At 35.5% G+C, this 22,797-nt stretch overlaps 2 protein-coding genes and 1 long non-coding RNA gene across 9 annotated transcripts; 1 reads left to right on the forward strand and 2 right to left on the reverse strand.

Moving 5' to 3' along the window:
• Positions 1 to 403: 403 nt before the first annotated feature.
• LOC140982632 (phosphatidylinositol-3-phosphatase SAC1-like) lies at positions 404 to 17,014 on the reverse strand. Of its 6 annotated transcripts, XM_073449226.1 has the most exons (17): positions 16,945 to 17,014; positions 16,706 to 16,868; positions 15,668 to 15,872; positions 15,376 to 15,541; positions 14,490 to 14,712; positions 13,761 to 13,837; positions 13,031 to 13,218; positions 12,815 to 12,912; positions 12,097 to 12,230; positions 11,882 to 12,016; positions 4,087 to 4,480; positions 3,855 to 3,976; positions 3,538 to 3,645; positions 1,978 to 2,181; positions 1,407 to 1,595; positions 1,200 to 1,311; positions 404 to 983 (listed from the first exon to the last, which is right to left on the reverse strand). In XM_073449226.1, the coding sequence occupies exons 2-17, from the start codon at positions 16,859 to 16,861 to the stop codon at positions 735 to 737; spliced, it is 2,760 nt and encodes a 919-aa protein (XP_073305327.1). In that variant the 5' UTR covers positions 16,862 to 16,868; positions 16,945 to 17,014; the 3' UTR covers positions 404 to 734. The 6 variants fall into 6 exon arrangements, 5 of the variants coding, with proteins under 5 accessions (XP_073305327.1, XP_073305330.1, XP_073305326.1 ...); XM_073449229.1 differs by having other exon boundaries at positions 4,087 to 4,471; positions 16,706 to 17,006; XM_073449225.1 differs by having other exon boundaries at positions 16,706 to 17,006.
• A 1,119-nt stretch (positions 17,015 to 18,133) lies between these two features.
• On the forward strand, positions 18,134 to 19,171 carry LOC140982362 (uncharacterized). Its single transcript, XM_073448842.1, has 4 exons — positions 18,134 to 18,402; positions 18,606 to 18,665; positions 18,764 to 18,810; positions 18,980 to 19,171. Exons 1-4 carry the CDS (start codon positions 18,368 to 18,370, stop codon positions 19,066 to 19,068), a joined length of 231 nt encoding a protein of 76 aa, XP_073304943.1. The 5' UTR covers positions 18,134 to 18,367; the 3' UTR covers positions 19,069 to 19,171.
• A 101-nt stretch (positions 19,172 to 19,272) lies between these two features.
• On the reverse strand, positions 19,273 to 22,582 carry LOC140982363 (uncharacterized). 2 transcript variants are annotated; one of them, XR_012176248.1, is made up of 3 exons: positions 22,185 to 22,537; positions 19,469 to 19,955; positions 19,273 to 19,416 (listed from the first exon to the last, which is right to left on the reverse strand). It is a non-coding gene; the product is annotated as an uncharacterized lncRNA (long non-coding RNA). The 2 variants fall into 2 exon arrangements; XR_012176247.1 differs by lacking the exon at positions 19,273 to 19,416 and having other exon boundaries at positions 19,649 to 19,955; positions 22,185 to 22,582.
• Positions 22,583 to 22,797: the final 215 nt, after the last annotated feature.

Here is a 22,797-nt window from a genome sequence, read left to right on the forward strand (position 1 = left end):
ATTTCTGTAGATTTTATTTTTCCCCAACATTCTTACATTTTAACACTTAAAACCCGAATTACCTGAAATTTATTACTCTTTTTTTCCAACTTACACTTTATTGCCTTTGTTTAAGAAACATGAATTTAATAACTTAACAATTAATCATTATTTTTATTTTCATGGAAAATAATTATAAATCAAATACATGTTATTTAACTGAAAATAAAAATAAAATCATGTATTTCAAATTATTTTTCGTCGAAACAGATATTATTATATAAAGCAGATGGGGGCCCATACATTGTCGCAGGCTGGGCTAAGCCTCATGCTTATAAGGCCAACTCGAAAAACATCTCGAATCTACGTTCTTTCCGGCTCAACCGTTTAACATTTCATAAAAAAAACCGGTCACAAATAAGAATTATAAAAACTTTTGCATATCTCCCCTTAATTTGGGACATATATTAACCCTCGAGGTATTTTCACGTTACACCGTCAGATGGAATCACCTTCACTTGATCCAATAGATAGATAGAATTAACATTTTTTCATTTACAAACGAAAATGTGTAATTCCAATAGATCGTCGCCTTTCTTCGCTCAGGAACTTTAAAATGTAATTGTGTAATTCCATCAAAAGGCCTTCAAAACTGCAGCCAGCTGGCCAGAAACTGCAATAATGTTACTGTTCTTCTGCGGCTTGTGTGCCAATGATGACTGATTTTTTAAATGATAGCGACGCCGCCTCGACTTTTAAAGCTTGAGCAACCGTTCTTCACCGATAATCCATCTGGTTAGCTGGCTTGGATCGACAGCTAGAGCATTATATGATTTGGGGAAAATCCCCAGATCAGCACCAGCTTGGTCATATTCCTTGGCAGCGGTTTCCATTTCTGTTTCAACAGCAAAATCTTCTATGCAGTCGACCATGTTCACTCTAAGAAGATCGGTGTAATATTTTTCTTTTTCAACATCGTTCTGAAAGGCTTCTACTGAAGGTACCTGAAGAGTCCGATGAACTCAAGATGATACAGATCAAAGATGTACGAAAATGAATGCATAAAACATAGCACACCGTAAAAAACGATGATTCTCCCCGACCTTGATCATGCTCATATAGTGACATGGTTCCACTGGAAAATCGCATCCATAATTGTCCAAACTCTCTGTCCATGCACATTACGGATTAATAGATGAAGGATGCACAATGTTCCTTACCTGAATAAGTTCAGCATAGTGCCGAAAAATCTCACTATTTTCATCTTGATCACCTAACAACGTACCACCACACCAACCACTGGTCTCATCCACCGCAGTCATTGCTAAATATCTATAAATATAAGATGGAGTTTCTAAACCGAGTAGACAGCACACAAAGAAATAAATATGGAACGAGAAAGAATGAAAGAAAACAAGGTATATTACCGTTGGAAAACATCTTCTTCTTCACTCTCAACAACAGGAGAAAATAGATTAAGTTCACATAGTCTATCTTTTTTATCGTCATGAGCTCCTTCGTTTACAAATTGATGTGATGCCATCTTTGGTGCAGAGGTACTATCATCGTATTTTCTCTGGCCAAAAAGCCAATTTGGACTTTTGAGCTGTATTTCACTGCAACAGACACATTTTGGTCTTTTGTGAGTTCAATAGTAAATCTGATCAAGAGTGAAATGTACCTTCCACAAAAGGCAGATGCACAATTACCAAACTAGACACGATTCCAATCATTCTTCCATAGTCTAAAGCCGAAACAGAGAATAATATATGGCAGAAATAATTCTTTAACGAGAATCACTGGAGTACAGTGCTTGGAAATGTAAACTTATATGATAGTAAGCTAAATGAAATAATGCACTTCAAAAGTATCGAAGTTCCAGTTAGTTAATTTCCTCCGAAATTCAAATGACAGATCAGCTCATAGTTTGCATACAGGTGGATGTCCATGATAAAATGATCCAAAAATTAGAAGTTGTTAGTTCAAGAAGATACTTACGCAGCATCAGGTGCCACACCAAAGCTTCCTGATTTTTGATCTAGCTCACTACAGAGTCGTACATTCTTGATTGAACTGCATGTTCTCTCTATCAATTTATCAAATGACGTTAACTTCAAACGTGAGAAGTCTTCACGGCAAGCTGGAATTGGGGTCAGAGGAATTTTGTCTCTCAAAGGTTTGGCATCTTCCAAAGGACTGTAACTTAGCATCAACAGAAGATATATCAAAGCACAGATCGCTTGGGAAAAGGAAATTGTGAAGGTATTGTAATTGACCTGCTACTGATTAAAATGGTTTTAGCATTCATAACAACCGCGTTACTCACTAATTTTTGCTAATGCCTTTTGTGCAAGGTTGTGAATGGCGGGAGGCGGTGGCGGGACGGTTGGTGACCGCCTACCGTCTCGGCCGCCCAAACAGTGCCCAGGCGGTGCTTAGGCGGTTGAATTTTTTTAAGTAATTTTTTTTATAGATAATCATAAATAATCATGCAATATAATCACAAATAGTCATCATTTTTTTTTATGTAAAATGTGCAATTAAATAATGTTTAAACACAAAGAAGCTTCATACAATATAATATCATCTAGTTAATGTGCAATTAATAAAGATTCATCATCATATTAATGCTATTATGCTAACAAAGTAATATAATTACTTTTACCAAAAAACTAAGTTTAAATTTCAAAGTTTCAATCAATTATTCATCATTAGAACAAGTAATAGACTAAACAGAATATTTAAGTTAGGCATTGCAAATTATAAAAAAAGTATGATAAATAATAAATATGCAATGCCTAATCTAAATATTCTAACTGCTAGCGGCGGTCGGCGGCGGCGTGCTGTGTGTGGTGGTTGAGACTTGAGAGTGAAAACCAAAAATAAAATAAAGAAAGTGAGATGTGCTAGGGTTTCGATATTTAAAATTAGTTGACTTTGACTAAATTTTTAAAATTGTTGACTAAGTTTTTAAAATTGTTGACTACAATTTAAAAATCTTGACTGCCCGCCTCGCCCGCCTGCTCGCCGCCTCGACCCGCCTCCCCAACGCCGTATAGCTTGGGCCGCTAAAACACCTGCCTCATGCATAGGCGGTGCGGTCGAGGGCCGCCTACCACCTAGGCGGTCGATGGGAATGAATCACTTGAATAAAGCTAGTTAATGACATCTTAGCTAAAGAATAAATGTTTCAGTGGCCAACAATTTCTGAATCACTTCGCCTATTGCAAAAAAATCTCACAATCACTCGTGTTGAACAAAAAATATTAATGGAAACTGAGAAAGTCATGGAGAAGTTAAAATTTTAAATTAAACTTTCTGCATGTGAAACAGTAATCATCAAAGCACAACTTTCATCATCCCTTACTCCACTTTTTCCTGTAAGTGGCAATAACCACAACTTGGTTTCCAACATATGATTAAGATTAGTCCATAACAAAATTCAGAAGAATATAAGAAGAAAAAGATGATTTGACATTATAAATTAAATTTATGTCTTGGCCTCCTAGTTTAGCACGAATAATAGCCATTTTGCATCTGTGACTACTTAGACTATACCTTTCAGGCATGAGATCATCTAAAATTCCAGAAACATGAAGATAATAATCTGAATCCAAATCCCAAAGGGCAGGTTTTCCTTCTTGCGGTTGAAAATAACCCAAAAATCTGCACATGTCATTAAACAGGCTTAGAAACCAGACAAACCAGAGAACTCGATTCAGACACAGGGATTCCACAACTTAGATAAGATCTAAAAAAGTAGAAACACCAAGGCTTCACAAGAGACCTCACAAGAGTTCTACAATTGAAAGTTCCTCCAAAACTAAGACAAGACAATAAAGACAGCTCATAGATGTAGAAGGGGCATGACTTACAAATTTATTGCATCCTGCTTTTCACCGTCTGTGTAAGCATTGCTGTAATATCGTTTTATAGACTTCAGAAATTCCCTAGACTGAGTTGTAGCTTTCCACTTCCCCTGCCTCTCTGGGAACACCTATATTTTGTAAGAAAAGCACCATTTAATCAAACTTTTTGCAATCACAAGGAGAAGAAATGGCAATTGAAGTGTTCACACATAGTCTGGCATTCAACAGGAAGGCATACAGTGTTGTGAGCTGCCGAGCCACCATATTGCTGCGCCAAGGCATCACCCATGCTCTGGTACATATCCATGAGAGCAGCAGCAATGCTACTATCAGGGTCAACTTTTTGATTGTCCGTCATGCCCAATGCATGAAGTTGGCGACCTAAAGCCGCTAAGCCATAAGCATATTGGGCAACATTTGTACGATCCAAGCAGTCGATGCAGTTCGTCCGAAGAACTCCACTCTGATATCGTGATCCTACATAGCCATTAGTCTCTTTCCTACTCTGTTGACTACATTCAGACTCCCTGTCTTGTTTGATCAAGGACGTCAAAGAATCGGTGCTGTTATTAATCCTTGAAAGATCTCCAGAGGTGGTTATTAAATCTCTACAAGAAGAATCCCTGCAAATACTTGTGATGCACAAAGGCTGAGACAATATAAAGGGAGGCACCGCCCCTCCCCTCCAGGTCACATTAAGAAAATGAAGCAAAATGCATGAAGGTTGGTTGAAACAATGAAAGTAAACAACTACAAATACAGAGGAAGTATCACTTTTCTAATCTTCACGACAAAAGATAATGTTTAAATTTAGCACTCATGTCTAGATGAAAGTCAACTGTTATTACAAATGCGGGAAATGCTACAATCTGGACAGTGGGCAATCCATAAAATGCATTATAAAAGAATAAAAAATATGGAAGAAAAATATGTTATTGTCCGCAACAAAAGAAAAAAATACAGAGAAGGCGGGTAGACATCATACATGCATACAAGTAGGAGACAAAAAGCAAAAATTGTAGTAACCCAAGAATTTAATGATATTACATTTGACTCATTCCATTTAATATCGATCAACTTCACTACATAGGCCCAACAAATAAGTCATAAGATTTTGTGCCTTGAGAATTAAAAGACCCACCAATGAGATGTCAAAGGAGAGGGATGTCAATACCAAATAGTGCACATCATAAAAGGCTACCTAAGTTCTGAAGCCCAATTCTCATATTTTTTGGCGTCGAATGCATGCTTCAGACATCCCAGTTATCCTTGCACTTGAGCTCGGCCTTTTCATCTCCTAATAATTTTCCTCATTATTTCTATCATTCAACCCATTGAAATAGTTAATGCATTTTGTTACCTCTTAATTACAATTCAAAGAAATATGAGCTTAGTGGTGGACATTCCCTTCTTGTCATTGGAGAATTTTGTTATGCATAAAGTTCCAAGCCACTTAGCCGATGGCTCATAAGTTTGCAGTTGGTTTTTGCTCTTTCATATTTGGTGTTGTAGGAGATTATTAAAGATATACTAAATATATTGTGCTCATGTTTGATTATTTCTTAATTGGCCAAGTCAGTATATGAAAGAATATTAGTAGGATTTGTGCATATCAATTAGGGTGTACTCTGGGAGATGAATTTGATATCAATGGATCTTGATTAGTTTTATTGTTTTAATGAAAAATATATCAAATCTTAAATTCACATCTTTTTATTTACATATTAATAATACAAATTAGAATGAATTTCAAATGACATCATTATTGGATTAACTTGAAATCCATCCATATTAGCATGAAATATTATATAAACATGCAAGGGGTGAATTTGAAGTTTATGGTCTTAGATATCTAAAAAACAAAATTATATTTGAAATTCATCAATCCAAGCGCAACCTTAGATATTTCTTAGGTAAGAGTTTTTCTTTAATTAGTTATTCTTGTATATGGCAGAGTGTATACATATCTTTTATGAAGGTTGATGAATAATTAAGGCAAGAAAATTTCTTTCCGACTCTTGTCTCATGGTATCAGAGTCCAAGTTACTGTTATGTGTTGGATTGCTCTTATGCCACCCGCCAATGTCTCGTAAACTCCACGCTCCAGTTGTTTATTTTTGGGTGTGAATGTGGTGTGTGTTAGATCTCCAACATTGGTTGCATTCGATTCTTGGGAGTTGTTTATATGGAAATGGACAATGCTCACCCTAGAACAAGCTTTTGGGGTGGAGTTAGGCCCAAGTTCCTAATCTTAACATGGTATCAGAGTCACCGATACTGGTGCCTCGTTCTTCTTTCTTTTCCTCGTAAAACAACCAATAAAAATTGTCTCCGATGAATCTTCTACTGTTGTAAACCAAGTCCCTCAGACACCTAAGTCAAAATCCATTCCAAAACTTTCATTTGACAGCCACTCTCTGCAAATCACACAGCACAAATTAAATGGCTGAATTTTCGAGAATGATTCCAGTCCATATTCTTGTCATCAAAGGGATAGGAATAATTGGGTACTGGATAGGAGCAATAACAGCCCCTTCGACAACAGCGGATGATTATAGCTCTTGTGAGGCAGGGCTTATAAATTCTATGGAGCCAAGAATTGGACGGACATATTTATTCTACATGACAGCTACAGAGATTTGGGATGCAGTCCAAGAAATTTATTCCGATCTTGAAAACTCATCTCAATGTTTCGAAATTCGTTCAAAAATTCGCAACATCAAACAGGGAAGAGTTACAATTACTAAATATTACAATTCTTTAATGGAATTGTGGCAGGAAACAGATCTCTTATACGAGATTGGATGGGCATGCCCTACTTATGGAAAAAATACAAAAAGATGCTTGAAAGAAAGCAAGCATTTGATTTTTTGTATGGGCTGAATCCGGAGTTGGATGAAGAGCGTGGATGGCTGCTCGGTGTGAAGCCTTTCCCTACTCTTCGTGAATCCTTTGTTGAAGTAAGACGGGAAGAAAGCAGGAAACGAGTGATGATGAATCCTTCCAGTCAAGATCCACATAACTTGGAAACACAAGGCTCTGCTCTCGTGACAAATAAACTAGACAAAGGATGAGGATTTCAGCAACCTGACAAAATTCGGTGAGATTATTGTAACAAACCAAATCACACTCGGGAAACCTGTTGGGACTTACAAGGCAAACCCCCTGATTGGAAACCTCGGAAACAGCACTGGCAACTGAGATCGCCCCATGTGGCTGAATCAAATTCAAGCACTACTGCTAGTCTTGAAGAAATGCTATGACAATTTCTCAGACAAAGTAAGATTTCTGCAGAAGCTGATAGTCAAAGCTCTAAGAATCACACAGCAGTCATGGCACAAACAGGCACAATAAGTCACGCTTTTCTGTCAACATCACAGCAACCTTATTGTTAGATTGTCGATGCAGGGGCATTGGACCATATGACCGGGTCTATGGAGGTATTAAAAAATTACATCGAATGCAACACCAAGATCCACGTGTGGGTCGCAGATGGAAAAACATCACCTGTCGTGGGACAGGGCACGGTTTGCCTACCAAATATGATACTGAAATCTGTCCTCTTTGTGCCTAAATTGACATATAATTTGTTGTTAGTTAGTAGGATAACAAAAGATATGAACTGTGCTGTGATTTATTTCTCCTTTCATTGTGAATTTCAAGACCGTTCTTCGGGGAAGATGATTGACATTGCTGAGAAGAAAGATGGTTTGTATTACCTTTCGAGAGTCGAGGGTCCCAATAGCGTTAAGTCACAAAATAAAAGGTCTATGTCAATTGTGTCAAATTCTGAAATTTTGTCATGGCATCAACGTCTGAAACATCCAAGTTTTTCTTATATACATATTTTGTATCCAAATCTTTTTATCAATGAAGAAAAACTTTCATTTCAGTGCGAGCATTGTGTCCTAGCAAAAAAATCTAAAGTAATTTACCCACCTCACATATACAAACCATGTAGACATTTCCAATTAGTTCACAGTGATATTTGGGGTCCGGCTTGAATAATCAATTTGGATAAAAATCAGTGGTTTATCATTTTTATTGATAACCATATAAGGGTACCCTAGTAAGGGTTTGTTGGGTGTATTAGATGAAAGAAATCTGAGGCATTTTATTGGTTTAAAGTTAAACAATTCCACAAATTTGTCCTCGATGTTTTTCAGTCCACGAACCAGATTCTTAGAACGAATAATGGTTGGGAATAATTTTCGAATGAATTATGTCAATATCTAGGGGATCGTGAGATACATTATCAAAGTTCTTGTATTGTCACACCTAAGAAAAATGGGGCTTCTGAGAAAAAATCGTTATTTGTTGGAAGTAGCTCGATCAATAATGTTCACGAGCTCTGTTACTAATTTGTACTGGGGGAAAGCTATTCTTACATCAACCTATTTGATTTATCGTCTACCTTCAAAGACACTTCAATTCAGAATTCCCTTGAATGTTCTTGTCGATCGCTTCCCAAATGTCAACCTATTTAATCCATTGTCCCCAAGGTGTTTGGTTGCACAGTGTATGTCAATAATAAACAATTACATCGAAGCAAACTCGACCCTAGAGCATTTAAATGTGTCTTTGTTGGATACTCACCAACCCGAAAGAGATACAAATGGTATTCTCCCCTTCTCAAAAAATATTGTCTCGTGCGACGTGACCTTTTTTTGAAAATATGATGTTCTATTCCCACACCCGTCTCCAGGGGAGAATATTGATGAAAACAGTCATTGGGATCTCACCGTGTCACTTCTTATATCACATGGTCTATCTTTTCCAAAGCCACATGATATTTCAGATGTCTTCCTTCTACCCGGTAATTCTGCCCTTTCCGAAACAAAAAATGACCGTGTCTTTACACCACCCACCCACTCGGATCCAAGTCTAGTCCTTACTCATATTCTTGTTTTAAGTCATCAAAGTCCACATCACGATCGAGACGGGGGAACTAAGACTTATGGAACCTCTTCACACCTATTGTCGAAGACCACAAGCTTCTCAGCAAGATCAATCATTGAACCAAGGATCGGATCCTACTCTGAACAATGACTCTGAGCTACCAATTGCAGTACGGAAAGGGGTAAGAGCATACATTAAACATCATATATCAAATTTTCTAACATGCAAAAAATTGTCCTCTACTTTTAAACCTTGCACAACAAAGATTGATGGCATTAAAATTCCAAGAGATATTGATGAGGCTCTTAAGGATCCAAAGCAGAAGGATGCCATGCAATAAGAAGGCACTGCTTGATACTGGAACGTGGGACGTGGTTGACTTACCAAATGATATAACAGTGGTAAGAACCAAATGGGTGTTCAAAACGAAGTACAAGGCAGATGGAGAAGTAGAAAGGTATAAGGATCGTTTAGCGGCTCAAGGCTTCACATAGACATATGGGATACATTATGAAGAAACATTTGTTCCGGTGGCAAAACTCAACTTTATCCGAGTCTTTTTATCTCTAGCAGCTAATTTAGATTGGGAGCTACACCAGCTAGATGTGAAGAATGTTTTTTGAATGGAAATTTTGACGAGGAAGTGTATATGAAGTTCCACCAGGGATTGAGTTAGAGCAAGAATGGGGTAAAGTCTATAGACTAAAGAAATTTTAGTACAGTCTGAAACAATCTCCACGTGCATGGTTCATTCAATTCAGCTCTCACTCGACTAGGGTATATTCAAAGAAAGACTGATCACACTATCATCATCAAGAAAAAAGAAGGTGACAAGAAGGCTATTTTGATCGTGTATGTAGATGATATCATAATTACAGGAGATGACATAGTTGAGATTCAGAAGCTTAACGGAAGTTGAAAAAAGAATTTTAGGTTAAAGATTTAGGATCCCTGAAAAATATTTCCTCGACATGGAAGTTGCTAGAAGTAAAGAAGACACATTTTAATTTCTCAAAGGAAATACATCCTCGAGCTACTAAAAACTGGGAAGTTGGGCTGCAAACCAGTATGAACTTATTTATCTCTTACACGACCGGACATTGCGTATGCTGTGTTGTGAGTCAATACATACATTCACCTACTCAGAGACATCGGGAGGCAGTAAATCACATTTTGAGATACTTAAAAAAGAACTTTTGGAAGATGACTGATGTTCCAAAAGAATGAATTAAGTGTTGAAGGATATGTTGATGCCGATTGGGCAAGAGTTTGCGCCAAGATGTGGGGAAACTTGGTCACGTGGAGGCATTGTTGTCAATGGAGGGAGGCAGTGGCGGGGGTCAGTGACTGCCTACCGCCTCGGCCGCCTAGGCAATTGAATTTTTTTAAGCAATAATATTTTCATTTCAAACCTATTGGGTTGTTTTGAACCCAACAATTCATCATAGAAGACTCATTGCCAGTTTCTTGATGGGCTAAAGCCTGATTGGCCCAAAAATACAAACCCCTATATTCGAATGGTTTCTTCTTGTCTTCTCTTTACATTCATCGGCCGTTTCTTCTCGTCTTCTCTTTAAAGTTGATATTGTATCTTGCTTTTTTTTAAACTTGAAACCCTTGCTCAAATGACTTCTTCTTGTCTTCTCTTTATATGACTCGGTCGCTTCTTCTTGTCTTCTTTTAAAGTTGATATTGTATCTCGTTTTTCTTTCAAACTCGAAACACTAGCTCAAATGGCTTCTTCTCGTCTTCACATTACACGCCTCGCCCGCCTGCTCGCCCACCTCGACCGCCTCGACCGCCGCTTCCCCCGCCGGATAGCTTAGGGTTGCCTAAAGAGGCCGCCTGATGCAAAGGCGGGATGATCGAGGGCCACCTACTGCCTTGGTGGCCGTCTCGACTGCCATTTAGAACACTACACGGAGGAGTAAGAGACAATCAGTTGTGGCAAGGAGTTGTGCTGAAGTGGAGTTCTGTGCTATTGCTCAAGGAGTGTGAGGTTACATGGCTTGAGAGACTCATGCTGGACTTGCAAATTCCTATTCACAAACCCACCAATTTGCATAGTGACAGTAAATCTGCCACCAACATTGTGAAGAATCCAGTTCAGTATGACATAATGAAACATGTGAGGATTGATCAAAGTTTTACCAAGAATGAAATTGAGGGAGGTATCAATTAATGCTACATCCCTACTCTTGAAAAGGAAGCAGGCATCCTCACAAAAGGTCTCACTAAACCAAGTCTGAAGGTCAACTTAGCAAACTTGGAATGAAAAATATTTATTTCTAAGCTTGAGGAGGAATGTTGGAGATTATTAAATATATAATATATTGTCATTATATTTGATTGTATTATTCCTTAATTGACTTAGCCAGTATAAGAAAGAATATTAGCAGGATTTGTGCATATCAATTAGGGATTTCTTACTTAGAGTTTTTCCTTAATTAGTTACTTTTGTATATACGACCTTCCTGCCAATTGTCACACACTGTATGCTTTGGTCTATATGGTTGGAGAGAAACAAAAGAATTTTTCAGGACAATTCCGACACGCCAGACTAAGTATGGGAGAAGATAAAGTTCAAGGTGGCGAGCTGGACAATCATTATTACAGAATTTCAACATTTGTCTATTTCTGAATTAATTAGGAATTGGAATTATGTATGGGCATGATCTTACTAGGATAGTGCATAATATGTTGTGTTCTTAGTTATCGTGCGGATTACTCATCCGCTTGCTTTGTAAAACTTCTATTATTAATAATATCTAGTTTCTTATCAAAAAAAAATAAAATTTTGTATATGGCAGAATGTGTATATATCTTGTACGAAGGTTGATGAATAATTAAGCAGGAAATTTCTTTCAAGTATTGTTTCAGGTGTCTAATGCATCACACACAAACAAAGTTTGTCGTCGATAAAACCTGAAAGACAATTATTCAGCTGCTGTAGTTCCTGAATAGAACGCTAAACCATAATTCAATTTATTTAAAAATCAAAAAGTAGGAGATCAATAAAACCAAAGCAAGAACATCACTCAGATTATCCACATAGAAAAAACTGGATACTGGGTTCAAAAGGCCTTACAATTTGAAAATCACCCATATAATAATTAAAAATTGTGAAATAATACCTGCCGGTGCTAGTTCTAGAAAGTTGAACAGCCTTTCTGTTTGTAACCAAAGGCTTTCCACTGTAATAAAATCCCGTTAAATCAAGTGCTTCACTTGCAACACCACCCAAAACAGCCAACACATTGGCAGACTTGCTGGAAAAATAAAAAAACACTGCGTAGTCGGCAGAGAAGAGAGATACCATGTGGTACATACAATAGAAATACCCATATACCTCTTTGCGAACTTGTGAAAGTCCCAGTGGATAAATTTGAGATGATTTTCTTCTGTAAGAATCTGGTTAAGATACCCCACAGCATTAGCAAACTCACGCCTTAGCATCATTTCTCGTGGTCTTTTCTCAACTTTCTGAAATTGAATTTGTCCATATGAGGAAGAGGAAGTTGTCAAGGAACATCGCATGAAAAACATTTGATTTCAGCTTCCAGCTATTGTAGTAAATGATGCAACTCTTAGCCAGGAGATTCTTATGCTGAGTGAGTAAATGATGCCACAGCAATTAATGAAGCTGTTTTTAAGAAACCACAGGTACAAGAGAAATTGGGCATCAAAATCATCATCAAGAAGCCCATCAATTCACTAGCAGAGGCGGAATAGGGGCAAGAATCATAAAGCACCAGCCAAGTTTACGTAGTTTAGAAATATATCGTGCAATATAAAATCAGATGGCATATCACACCAACAGAAAATAAGACCCTGTGCCTTAGTGCTTGAACTGTCTGGATGATGAGTTCAGCCAGACAATTTATTGGATGAGCTTCAAATATCAGGGTGCTAATATAAAATTGTATATCAAAAAACTAAGGAAAAGGATAAGATAATAAACATCATGCAAATCCATAGCACTAAAAGAAAATTTCATAGGGTGGTGGCAATGTTAGAGGACAGGATATATAGTTTCTGAAAGCCAAAAGAGGGAACCTGGTACAAACCTTTATGAGATTAAGAACTATGATTGGATTGCCATATCTCTCGGCGAGGTCTTCAAAATGCTCTTTGGTAGCCTCATATGTAGGATCATATCGTTGTACTTCATGTTAAAAACCAAAAATTATCTAGAATTCTAGATACGAACAAACAGACGAGGAGTCTATGCCTAAAATGTCTATACACAAAACAGAAAAAACATCTCATTCAATCTCACTCACATATAATATCAGGCTTTGGACTCAACCTTGAAGCTTCTTGAGACCAGAAAAGAGGAATGGAACCCCTCATCTGTACAACAGAACTCATTTTTCCTTTGCATGACCCAGCATCTTCATCAAGGACAATTTGCTCCGTTTCAACATCATTTGCTACACGCCCATGATCATTAACCCCACGCTTTAAATAACTGCGACCAGTACAAAATAAGAGGATTTTAATCCCTAAAAATCAGAGATTTAATTGACCGAAAAAAGGAAAGTGGTTTGATTTTCCAACAGTTTCTGCCTGTACATTTTTAAATTTCTCATATGTGGATAAAACAATTATTATAGAAACATTTCATTTAATAAATAATCACATCTTACAAGAAGAAATTTATTTGCAACCATTACAACACTACATTTCGAAGTTTATGACTCTGCAACACAAGTTTCAGTTATGCTGTTGGATCCGATATTATTCGCCAAGAAAAATAACTACAGAGAGAACATTAGATGAGCAAAGAAAAAACTTCTGTAAGGAAGAAATAAAGTACTTAAGCCAAACATGCTATGGAAAATAAAGATGGAAAGAAAAATGGATACAAACCAGCCTTTCAGTAACACAGTTAGAAAAATTATTCCGGTCGCCAACTAAAAAGAATGCAAGTATCAACCACTAAAAAGAAGTTATATATTAACTTCTTAGATGAGACATTATATAAACCTTGAGTGCTTGAAAAAAGCTTACCGTGTCCCTGCAAAATGGCGTGAACGTCTCGAAACCAGAGAAACACAAATATCTCGTCCAAAAATTGATAGTCTAACCTACATTCCATGTGATTTAGAAAAAACAATCAAGAAGATTGTATATAAAAAATGATCACTTATTCTGCCATGCTAAAAAAAGGTTTGTCCAATTTTCCTCCAGTATAGGACAGGGTCCATCCAAAAATGAAATCCAAGAATAAGTGAATTAAGTCATGAAAGAAATTAGGATAATAGGATAGACTCCTTAGTTCACGCTCCTTGTTCTTTGCTATGGAAACATTAATCCACACTTTATAAACACCAGTGTCCTTGTACATTATTTCGGATTTTAGTTAATTTTTATATAAAATTACGAACAATTATATTGAAATGATATCCAAGAATAAGTGAATTAAGTCATGAAAGAAATTAGGATAAGTGAATTACTAATGGTTTTTATGATATTTTTTATGAAATGAAAAAAATTAACTTTTTCTAAGTTGACAGGAGTATTTTTTGTAAGTTGACAGGAGTAATTTTTTCTAAGTTAACAAAAAAGAAAAAAAATGCTAGGAGCCTAAAGTGAAAGTTTATGGCAGTAATGACATCAACATAGCAGAGAAACATAGATGTGATTATATTTAATGACTACAAATTGAATGCAAGTAAGTTGTTGGTGAACAAGCAGGAAAGGATGAAAACATTAAATCAAAAAAACTAAATATGCCACCTGTTTGAAATGTCCATGAACCAGAGCAATAGTCCAGATGGTATTCTTGCATCTTAATCGAATTGCTTGCGTTAGAAAAGCATTCCAAACAAACATGTTTTCATATGGCATCCCTTCTTCTCCTGTTGATGACACATTTTTCTGTAAACTTTTCATTATAGGATATGTATAGCTATAGAAAAAATCTTTTGTCAAATCAACACTGGATAAAAGCTTCTTGTACCTGCAGAAAATGAAACAAATTTTACCAATGAAGAAATTGTGAATATGGCCTTTAAATCAATCGATAATAGACATATGCACCTACAGGTATTTTTTTATCGATAAGTAATGAAACCCTTCGTATATTTTCCCCAATAAACCACAGGAAAAGGGACGAGAGCTGAAATGGGTGTTCTGCTCCAATATATATTGAAGACAATCGATACTACCAGATCAGTGATGTCCAAAATTGAACCAAACAATGCACAAAATGAAAATTTTGGACTGAAAAGATTAATCGATTTCCTCCCCAGATCATATGAATAAATAAAATCCAAATCTCGATCTTAAAAAAACCCTGCTTGGAATAAGAAGGAGTTAGAGATGCCTGAAGCGCGCCTTACAGCCTTCAGGCACAACTTAAGCTCCATGAAAGGCGCGCCCTTCAGCTCGCCTTTCTCAAGGGCCGCGCCCCTCAGGCAAGCCAGTCGCGTGCCTTTTACAACTATGATGAAGAAGAAAGTTAATCACAAATGTTCATGTAATGATAATAACACTAAAAGGGATAGCGTGTCTGATGACGGGAGACTGGTAAATAAAATCATAAGGCAACTCTGCCCAATACTACTGCGCCAAAATACTCTATAACGCATCACTGTGTAACGGAAGTAGATAGAGAAGTTACCGCAACTCAATTTTTGAATGAGCAACATCAGTTTGAACTGAAACGTGAGGAATGGTAATTATTTGGCTCTCATCTATACTATATATAGCATGGCCACAGATACTTCCAATCTGCCGACGCTTTGTCACCAGTATCAGATAATATGATTCCAAGAAATTAATGCAGCCTTAAACCAACAAAAAGGAAGAAACCACTATGTAAGATTATGCAAGGGCACAAAGAAACCATTCTTACATCAGAAATGCATTTGATAAAATTGAACTTCAATAAGTGCTTCATTATATAGACTTACCAACAATGCCATATATCTTGGCAACAAAATTTAACCCTCCAGTGGCACGATTTCCCTCGGCAATCCTTTGGAGCAAGCTCTTGACTTCTTGAGGAGGATAAACCACAGGGTCTTCACTAATATTCAAATCCGAGGGTTCCATTCTATCAATCTTTAACACCCTAAAAAATCTCTTGTTCCTACTACTTCCAATCAAATAAAACCTCTGAAAATAATTGAAGGAAATGTCAGAACACATTAAAAATATGCATTTAAAAAGCTACCATTAGCTGTAGAAATTGTTGACTATGTTCATACATCCCAATCCCTCAGATCATAAAAGAAGCCTTACCCAGTGTGACATAAAACTTTGTCAATGGCACTTTAACAGTTTAATAAAATCATTAAAAAAAATGGAGCTCTAAAATTCAACTTATGCTCACACAAATTCTTTTATTATTTTCAATTCCAAGGCTTCAACTCTTTGTATCTAAGTACTATGTGAGTTCACCTCGGAGATCATATAGAGCACTTTGTTAGCAATTCAAATGGTACACACAGTATCTTTTTTATGCTGAAGAGTAAGTGTTCCTGATCCAATACAATTAGCAAGTGGATGCAACAAAACAGAGAAGTAAATTTCTCGATAAAGCAAATTTCAATCAGATCAATCTTATTAAATAATCGAATGAAAAATAGAGGAAATTAAAACCAATAAACTATACACACCTGATATATACCAAAAAACTAATGACAAAATTATGCATTGTCAAGTAGAACAAGTCCAGTACACTTTCCATTTTCTTAAGAGAAATAAACGAACAACAGCGGAATACAAAAAGAAAAAGAAAACTTCCCACAGAACCTCGGCCATCACTTTCACAACCAAAAAGATACCCTAACAGACAAATTCTCTGAACCTCGGCCATCACTTTCACAACCGAAAAGATACCCTAACAGCCAAATTCGCTAGCTTCAACTTAAACCATGGAGAAACTAATTGGAACGAATAAAAAATTAAGACTTCAACACGAATCCATCGATTAATTACTACATTACCGCGCGAGTTTCGTACAGGCCGAATTTCTCCAGAGAATACGAGTTCGGATCGGGTGTGGCTTCCGGATCATTGCGCTGACGAGTTTTCATAGAATTAGGCCCGGATTGTGGAGGAAGATTCACGGAATTTGATTTCATAGTCTCGGGTCTGGCCATTTGGAAACTATCCAAGAGAAAGGATATATCAACTGATAAATGAATTAATTAAAATCAATTTGAAGGTTTCCTTCAGTCAAAACCTTGTGTCTTTACAGCTTTCCTTCTTTCCGCCATTTGTGCCCCTTCTACCAAGCGGTCAACTAAATCGCGTGCAACTAGAAAAGTGTCTATAAATCGCATTTCTTTTTACACGTTTTATAAAATAATTCCGTACATAGAAAAAATTCATCGATCTATCAAAGTTATTTGTTTTAATCCAAATACTAATATTAATTGATATTTCATGATATTTTAATTAACATTCAGACTCCACGTTTTTTATTTATTTTTTCTAATAAGTTATATTTTATTAGTAAATATAGTATAAATAAGTATATATTTTTAATGTTAAAAATTAATAAAAAAATATTTTCTAAAAGGAAAACTACAACCAAGTACCATATTTAATTGGCGTAATTGGATATTCAATTTTACAATACATATTTAAATCTAATATTAAAGTCCATTCAAATAAAATTTATTGATATAGTATTTCATCCATATTTTTATTTTTATTCATCATATGTATTATTAAGATCTGGAAAAGGTGGTATTAATTTAAAAAATATATTATTGAGAGAGAACTATAAACATATTATTTTATGTTTCACATAAATCAAATAATGAGTTTATTAATCACAAGACATATATTAATTAATAATTTTGAAAACTGCTTATTACAATTTACAAATTAAACAAGTACTAATTAGCTTCATTAATTATTAATTTTATAATAAAGAATTTCGAAATCTATATCAATAGAAATCTGCTGTCAAAATAGGAAACGGAATTAAGAAATAACATTAATGAATTTTGAAGGTGATATATCAACTTAAAATTTAAGAAAATAATGATTAAGACCACATGTTTTCAGCATTAACAAATTGTTTTAAAAAAAATATAATTATTAAAATATAAAGTTCGTACAACACTAAATATATATATACTAAGAGTGGGTCTCATGTGAGACCGTCTCACGGATTTTAATTTGTGAGACAGGTCAATCCTACCCATATTCACAATATAAAGTAATATTCTTAGTATAAAAAGTAATACTTTTTCATGGAGGACCCAAATAAGAGATCCGTCTCACAAATACGACCCGTAAGACCGTCTCACACAAGTTTTTGACATATACTAAATACCGTTAAACAATATTTTGTATGATATTATATCTTATATTATTTATTTATATGTATACATATACACACACATATGTATGTGTGTATATTTCGATAGTAAAGATATGGATGCCATAGTTTCATTATCCATTCAAAGCTCAAAAATCTCTAAAACCAGAAAAAGAAGATTAACCCAGAAAAACGATGAAGAATTTGTGGTTGATCAGTAGCACTGCCCTCATCACTCAAACATCGATGTTTCGCCAGCCCCACAGTACTATCAGTAGTGCCTCGGAGAAAGTAGAAAAGCAACAAAGTCGAGAAAGAAATATTTTCACACTACATGCAGCAAAATCTGCTGGCTTCTCAAAGATTTCTGTATGTACACGTACGCTTCATATATAATATATATATATATATATATAAACACACCCCCTTTTTCTCAGATTATTTCTGGAAATTATCGTTCTTAATTTGGAATTAGAAACCGAGCTTTGTTGGTAATTGGTATCATATATAAGTGCATGGTTCATGGAGAGATAAGTTCAAGTATATTTCTCTATGGTGTTTCACAGTTTCAGACAGGCACAAAGTGCCAAAAATGTAAAGGGCAAGGTGCGATTGAATGTCCGGGATGCAAGGTTGATGTTTAACCATATGTTTTTTCGTCTTTTTGATGCTATGATTCTTGGACTGAATAGGTTGTTCATTATAATATTTTTTCCAAATTCATATGCAGGGAACAGGAAAGAACAAAAAGAATGGCAATATATTTGAGAGATGGAAGTAAGTTAGCTCTATATATATATAAATATATATATTATCATGATTTTTTCCAAATTTATATATATATATATATATATATCATGATTTGTAAACCAAATGAAATTATGATAATTAATCTGATTAATTGTTCGTGATCTAATTATATTTCGAGTTCAATTAAATTGTGAAGGTGCTTCGACTGTCAAGGATTTGGGCTCTAAGAGTTGTCCCGTTTGCGGCAAAGGAGGATTGACACCTGAACAGCGAGGAGAAAGATGATGAATATAATTCGAAGTAATTATGTACTTTTCATTACATGATATATATGAGACAAAATCATGCAGCCTATTTTTATGCAATTTTACATGCGCCTTCCTGGAAACTTTACTTTCTTGTAATTGAATAGCTTGAAGGAGTAAATAAAAGAGTCGTTTCACCCTGCAGAAAACCAGGAATCCAGAAGCTTGAGAATTCCGTAACAATATTATTGACTTAACATCAGATGGCCGGACAGAAGCTCATTTTACTGCCATTTGATTAAGTTTTTGGTACAAGTCTGGAGGCTCTTTTATCATCATATACTAGCTAGCTTCACGCTTTGGATGCAAAATTAGGCTGCAGCATAAACTGAGGAAGGGCAAGCCATGTAAACCCATCGTTGCTTCTAATGCAGTATAACGAGAGATTCGAACTGAGGTTGCTCCTTGCAATCGCATCCGATCAACAGCTAGCACGCAATGCCATCGAACCATTATTTGGCTCCGGGTTTGCGTACAAGCATATCTAAATCAGCTTTACATTAACATGGGCAATCGGCCGATGAATAATTAATATTGCTTCGAGAGTACACATGCATCGATTGAGAGTATTATATAATTTTATTATTTCACAAGATTCCACAAATTTATTCTTGTGTTCTTATTGGATAAAAGTACAAGGTTATTATAAACCTTAATTCACGACAGAACCTTGCATTTATCGCCCACAATACTCCAAGTTCCCATTTGAAAGGTGAATTACACAGCCCTTAGGCAACTGGCAGCAGTTAACGCAACTAGCATTCAGCACTCTGATCCCATTGCAGATCACGTATTCCACATCTAAGCAGTACAAAGGGCAAACCACTCCCATGGCTATGTCACTCATTCCCAACAAAAAAATGCTTGCTGTCACAAAAAAAAAAAGGTAGAATTGCAGGGACCATCACAAACAAAACACACACAGTGAAATAATAAGCAATATTTCATGTCACTAAATTGGTAGATAAACTGAATAATGTAGCTTCATATTTGTAGCACATCTCCTAACGAGCTGTTAGAGAAGAGGATTTTGTGTATTTTTTGGTATGATCATGTTGCACGTTATCAACCTTTAATAACATATTAATAAAAATACACTTACCCAATGCTACTAGGATTCATATTAATCCTAATACCATTAGTATTCATTTATTATCATTAATTAAAATTTTCCTTCAAAAATTCAAGTTGGCCGAAAATTTGCTTGTGTAGGAGGAGGGGATTTTGTGTATTTTCTTGTATGGTTATGTTACATGTTACCAACCTTTGATAACATATTAATAAAAATACACTTACCCAATGCTATTAGGATTCATAATCCTAGTACCATTAGGATTCTTTATTATCATTAATTAAAATTCTTATTTCGTATATATCATGCAAAGTCAACTCTTGATAATACATGATATATATTTATATGTGTAAAATTAAATAACAATTATTTATTTTTTTAATTAATTGTTAATTAATTAATTAATTAATTCAATACCTTTCTAGAATATTTTATGAGAACCATGTACATATAATAGTCACAACTACTAACATTATTATTTAATTAGTAGATTCTAAATTTACTAAATAAATAATTGTGAACTTATTATAATCTCGATCGACGATCAGATGAGCCGATGTATCGAGGGTACAAATCTTGTTCATATAATGAAAATGGAAATTTTCAAAAGACAAAATTTCCATTGATCTAATTTTTGTTGTTGTCAGTTTTGTGAACTTCTTCACTAAAACAAATAGCTTCAATCTCCTCACTTGAATTGTTAAGCTAACTTCTGCAATTTCCATTACATGTAATCAACTTGTAAATTCTTTTATAAGCAATTTGTTTGATCTCCATCAAACTACACCAAATCCAATGCCTTGAATTTGACTATCTCAATGAGAACACAGAATCCAATACTTGTGTGATCCTCGATGATTCAGGGACACAACTAGCCTTGAGTTCACAACTACATTATGATTCATAATAACATTTATTCTTATCCGGGCTTATAACATAATTAGACTTATTCTTTTCATCAACTTATTGATCAAAAATGTCAAAACCCAAGTCAGATCGTACCCATCGGATCATGGTAAGAGCGTCTAATAGCATCGTCTCATGATCTCCTATGTATCACTAATTGGGCGCGCAAGAACATTAAGTTATGGTTAGCTTACATACGGTCCTTTCAAATCATACATCCCGGTCGAATATGCAACAATTGATATATCGAGAGTTGTAAATAAATTCGATAACGATGTGATATATCTTTGAATAATAATAGTTACATTGAATGTGCAACTAGAGAACCACCTTCTCTAAAGCATATATCTTACTCTGGCCAGAGATTCTTTATACTATCAACTCATTTGATCACATAGAATATCTTCATCCATAAGCAAACGATGAATCATCGACTACAATGCATTGGCTCCTATGTATTTCGAAACTACACCAAACCTCGCCATCTGATGATGTTCAGTAGAGTCGGTAAACGGATCAAAGTGAATGCTAGTACGTAGAGCCTCTACGTTGTCGCGGATCAAAGGACTAATGGTGTACAACCATAACCGCGGACTATTCCACTAGATAAGTGATAACCACTTGGACAGTTCGAGAGAGGGTTGTTCAGTGCATCATCAAATGATCATTTATCTGTATAGATGGACATCTCCATGTCTTTACCAAAGAAACATGACGTTTACATCACATATTCTAGTCTCAAACTCATGTGACATTTATCCTTTTTTAGGCGGTTGATTCGACTAGGAATCTGTTTAGAATATACGATACACTTCCTAATGAGTTTCATAATCTTACGTTGCGAGACAGGTCTTGTTATACCTATTGTATATTCAAGGGCTTTATCTATGCAACTTTCATAGGTATACAGAGAAAATAATTGTTACAATTGAACAAAACCGTAAAATATTATTAAAATAAAGATTTTTTTTATATAAGAGTCTCAAGCCACAAGTTGGCTCGCCTTGAAGCCAAGCAAAAAGAAATTCAAATTAGCTACATGGTATATCTCCAAACAAGCAGTTGATCAGTGCCTGCTCAAATTTTATGATTTAAATATACAGGATAACATCACTTACCATACAAAAAGAAGACCACAACTTGAGCCTTGTCAGCAGCTGCAGCCATTATTCGTCCCGCGGTTTTTGTTTCTAAATGGGCAACCAGAGCTAAAAACTGAACTATTTAAGCAGATTTTTTCAAACGGTAGCACTAATGAATTAGCTATCTCTATAGGATAATGTGCTGTCAAAATAGTTGAAAATCGATGGCCTTAAGCAGTCATATAGTTGAATTCTAGGCAAATAGCTCGTATTATAGAAAATTGAATTGGTTTCTTTCTTTCTTTCTTTTTTGATAAGTAAAACTGATTTGTCTTCTAAATTCTGCAATACACACAATCGTCAAATAGCATTAATTGATCAGTTGATTTAACGCAGGTCTTTGTCAATGCCCTTTCCCACAGGTCATGCCTGAAAAGTTGAATCACCCGAACAATTTTATGTAATGTATAGTGATCATCCCATGCGCGTGCTTATTGAGCAATTTTGTAAATTTTTTTTCATAAACAATCGGGGTCGGTAGGATTCTAATTGAACATATGTTGGGACTTTAACGTCTCACTTTTACCAGTAGGCCAAAGACCCTTACGATTTTGTAAAGGTTTTGGTAAATTCCAAACGGTACTTGGCT

Source organism: Primulina huaijiensis, chromosome 8 (genome assembly GCF_012295235.1).
Source record: "Primulina huaijiensis isolate GDHJ02 chromosome 8, ASM1229523v2, whole genome shotgun sequence".
NCBI classification, from domain to species: Eukaryota; Viridiplantae; Streptophyta; class Magnoliopsida; order Lamiales; family Gesneriaceae; genus Primulina; species Primulina huaijiensis.

Bases quoted from the DNA above. Each gene is read 5' to 3' on its own strand.
- LOC140982362 (XM_073448842.1), top strand. From the start codon at position 18,368: ATGCAGCAAAATCTGCTGGCTTCTCAAAGATTTCT. The intron at 18,403-18,605 runs GTATGTACACGT...TCACAGTTTCAG, and splicing joins CTGGCTTCTCAAAGATTTCT to ACAGGCACAAAGTGCCAAAA. The intron at 18,666-18,763 runs GTTGATGTTTAA...ATTCATATGCAG, and splicing joins TTGAATGTCCGGGATGCAAG to GGAACAGGAAAGAACAAAAA.
- LOC140982632 (XM_073449226.1), bottom strand. From the start codon at position 16,861: ATGGCCAGACCCGAGACTATGAAATCAAATTCCGTGAATCTTCCTCCA. The intron at 12,017-12,096 runs GTATATGGGTAT...TTATTTTTCCAG, and splicing joins TTTCACAAGTTCGCAAAGAG to CAAGTCTGCCAATGTGTTGG. The intron at 1,312-1,406 runs GTAATATACCTT...TTATATTTATAG, and splicing joins GAAGAAGATGTTTTCCAACG to ATATTTAGCAATGACTGCGG.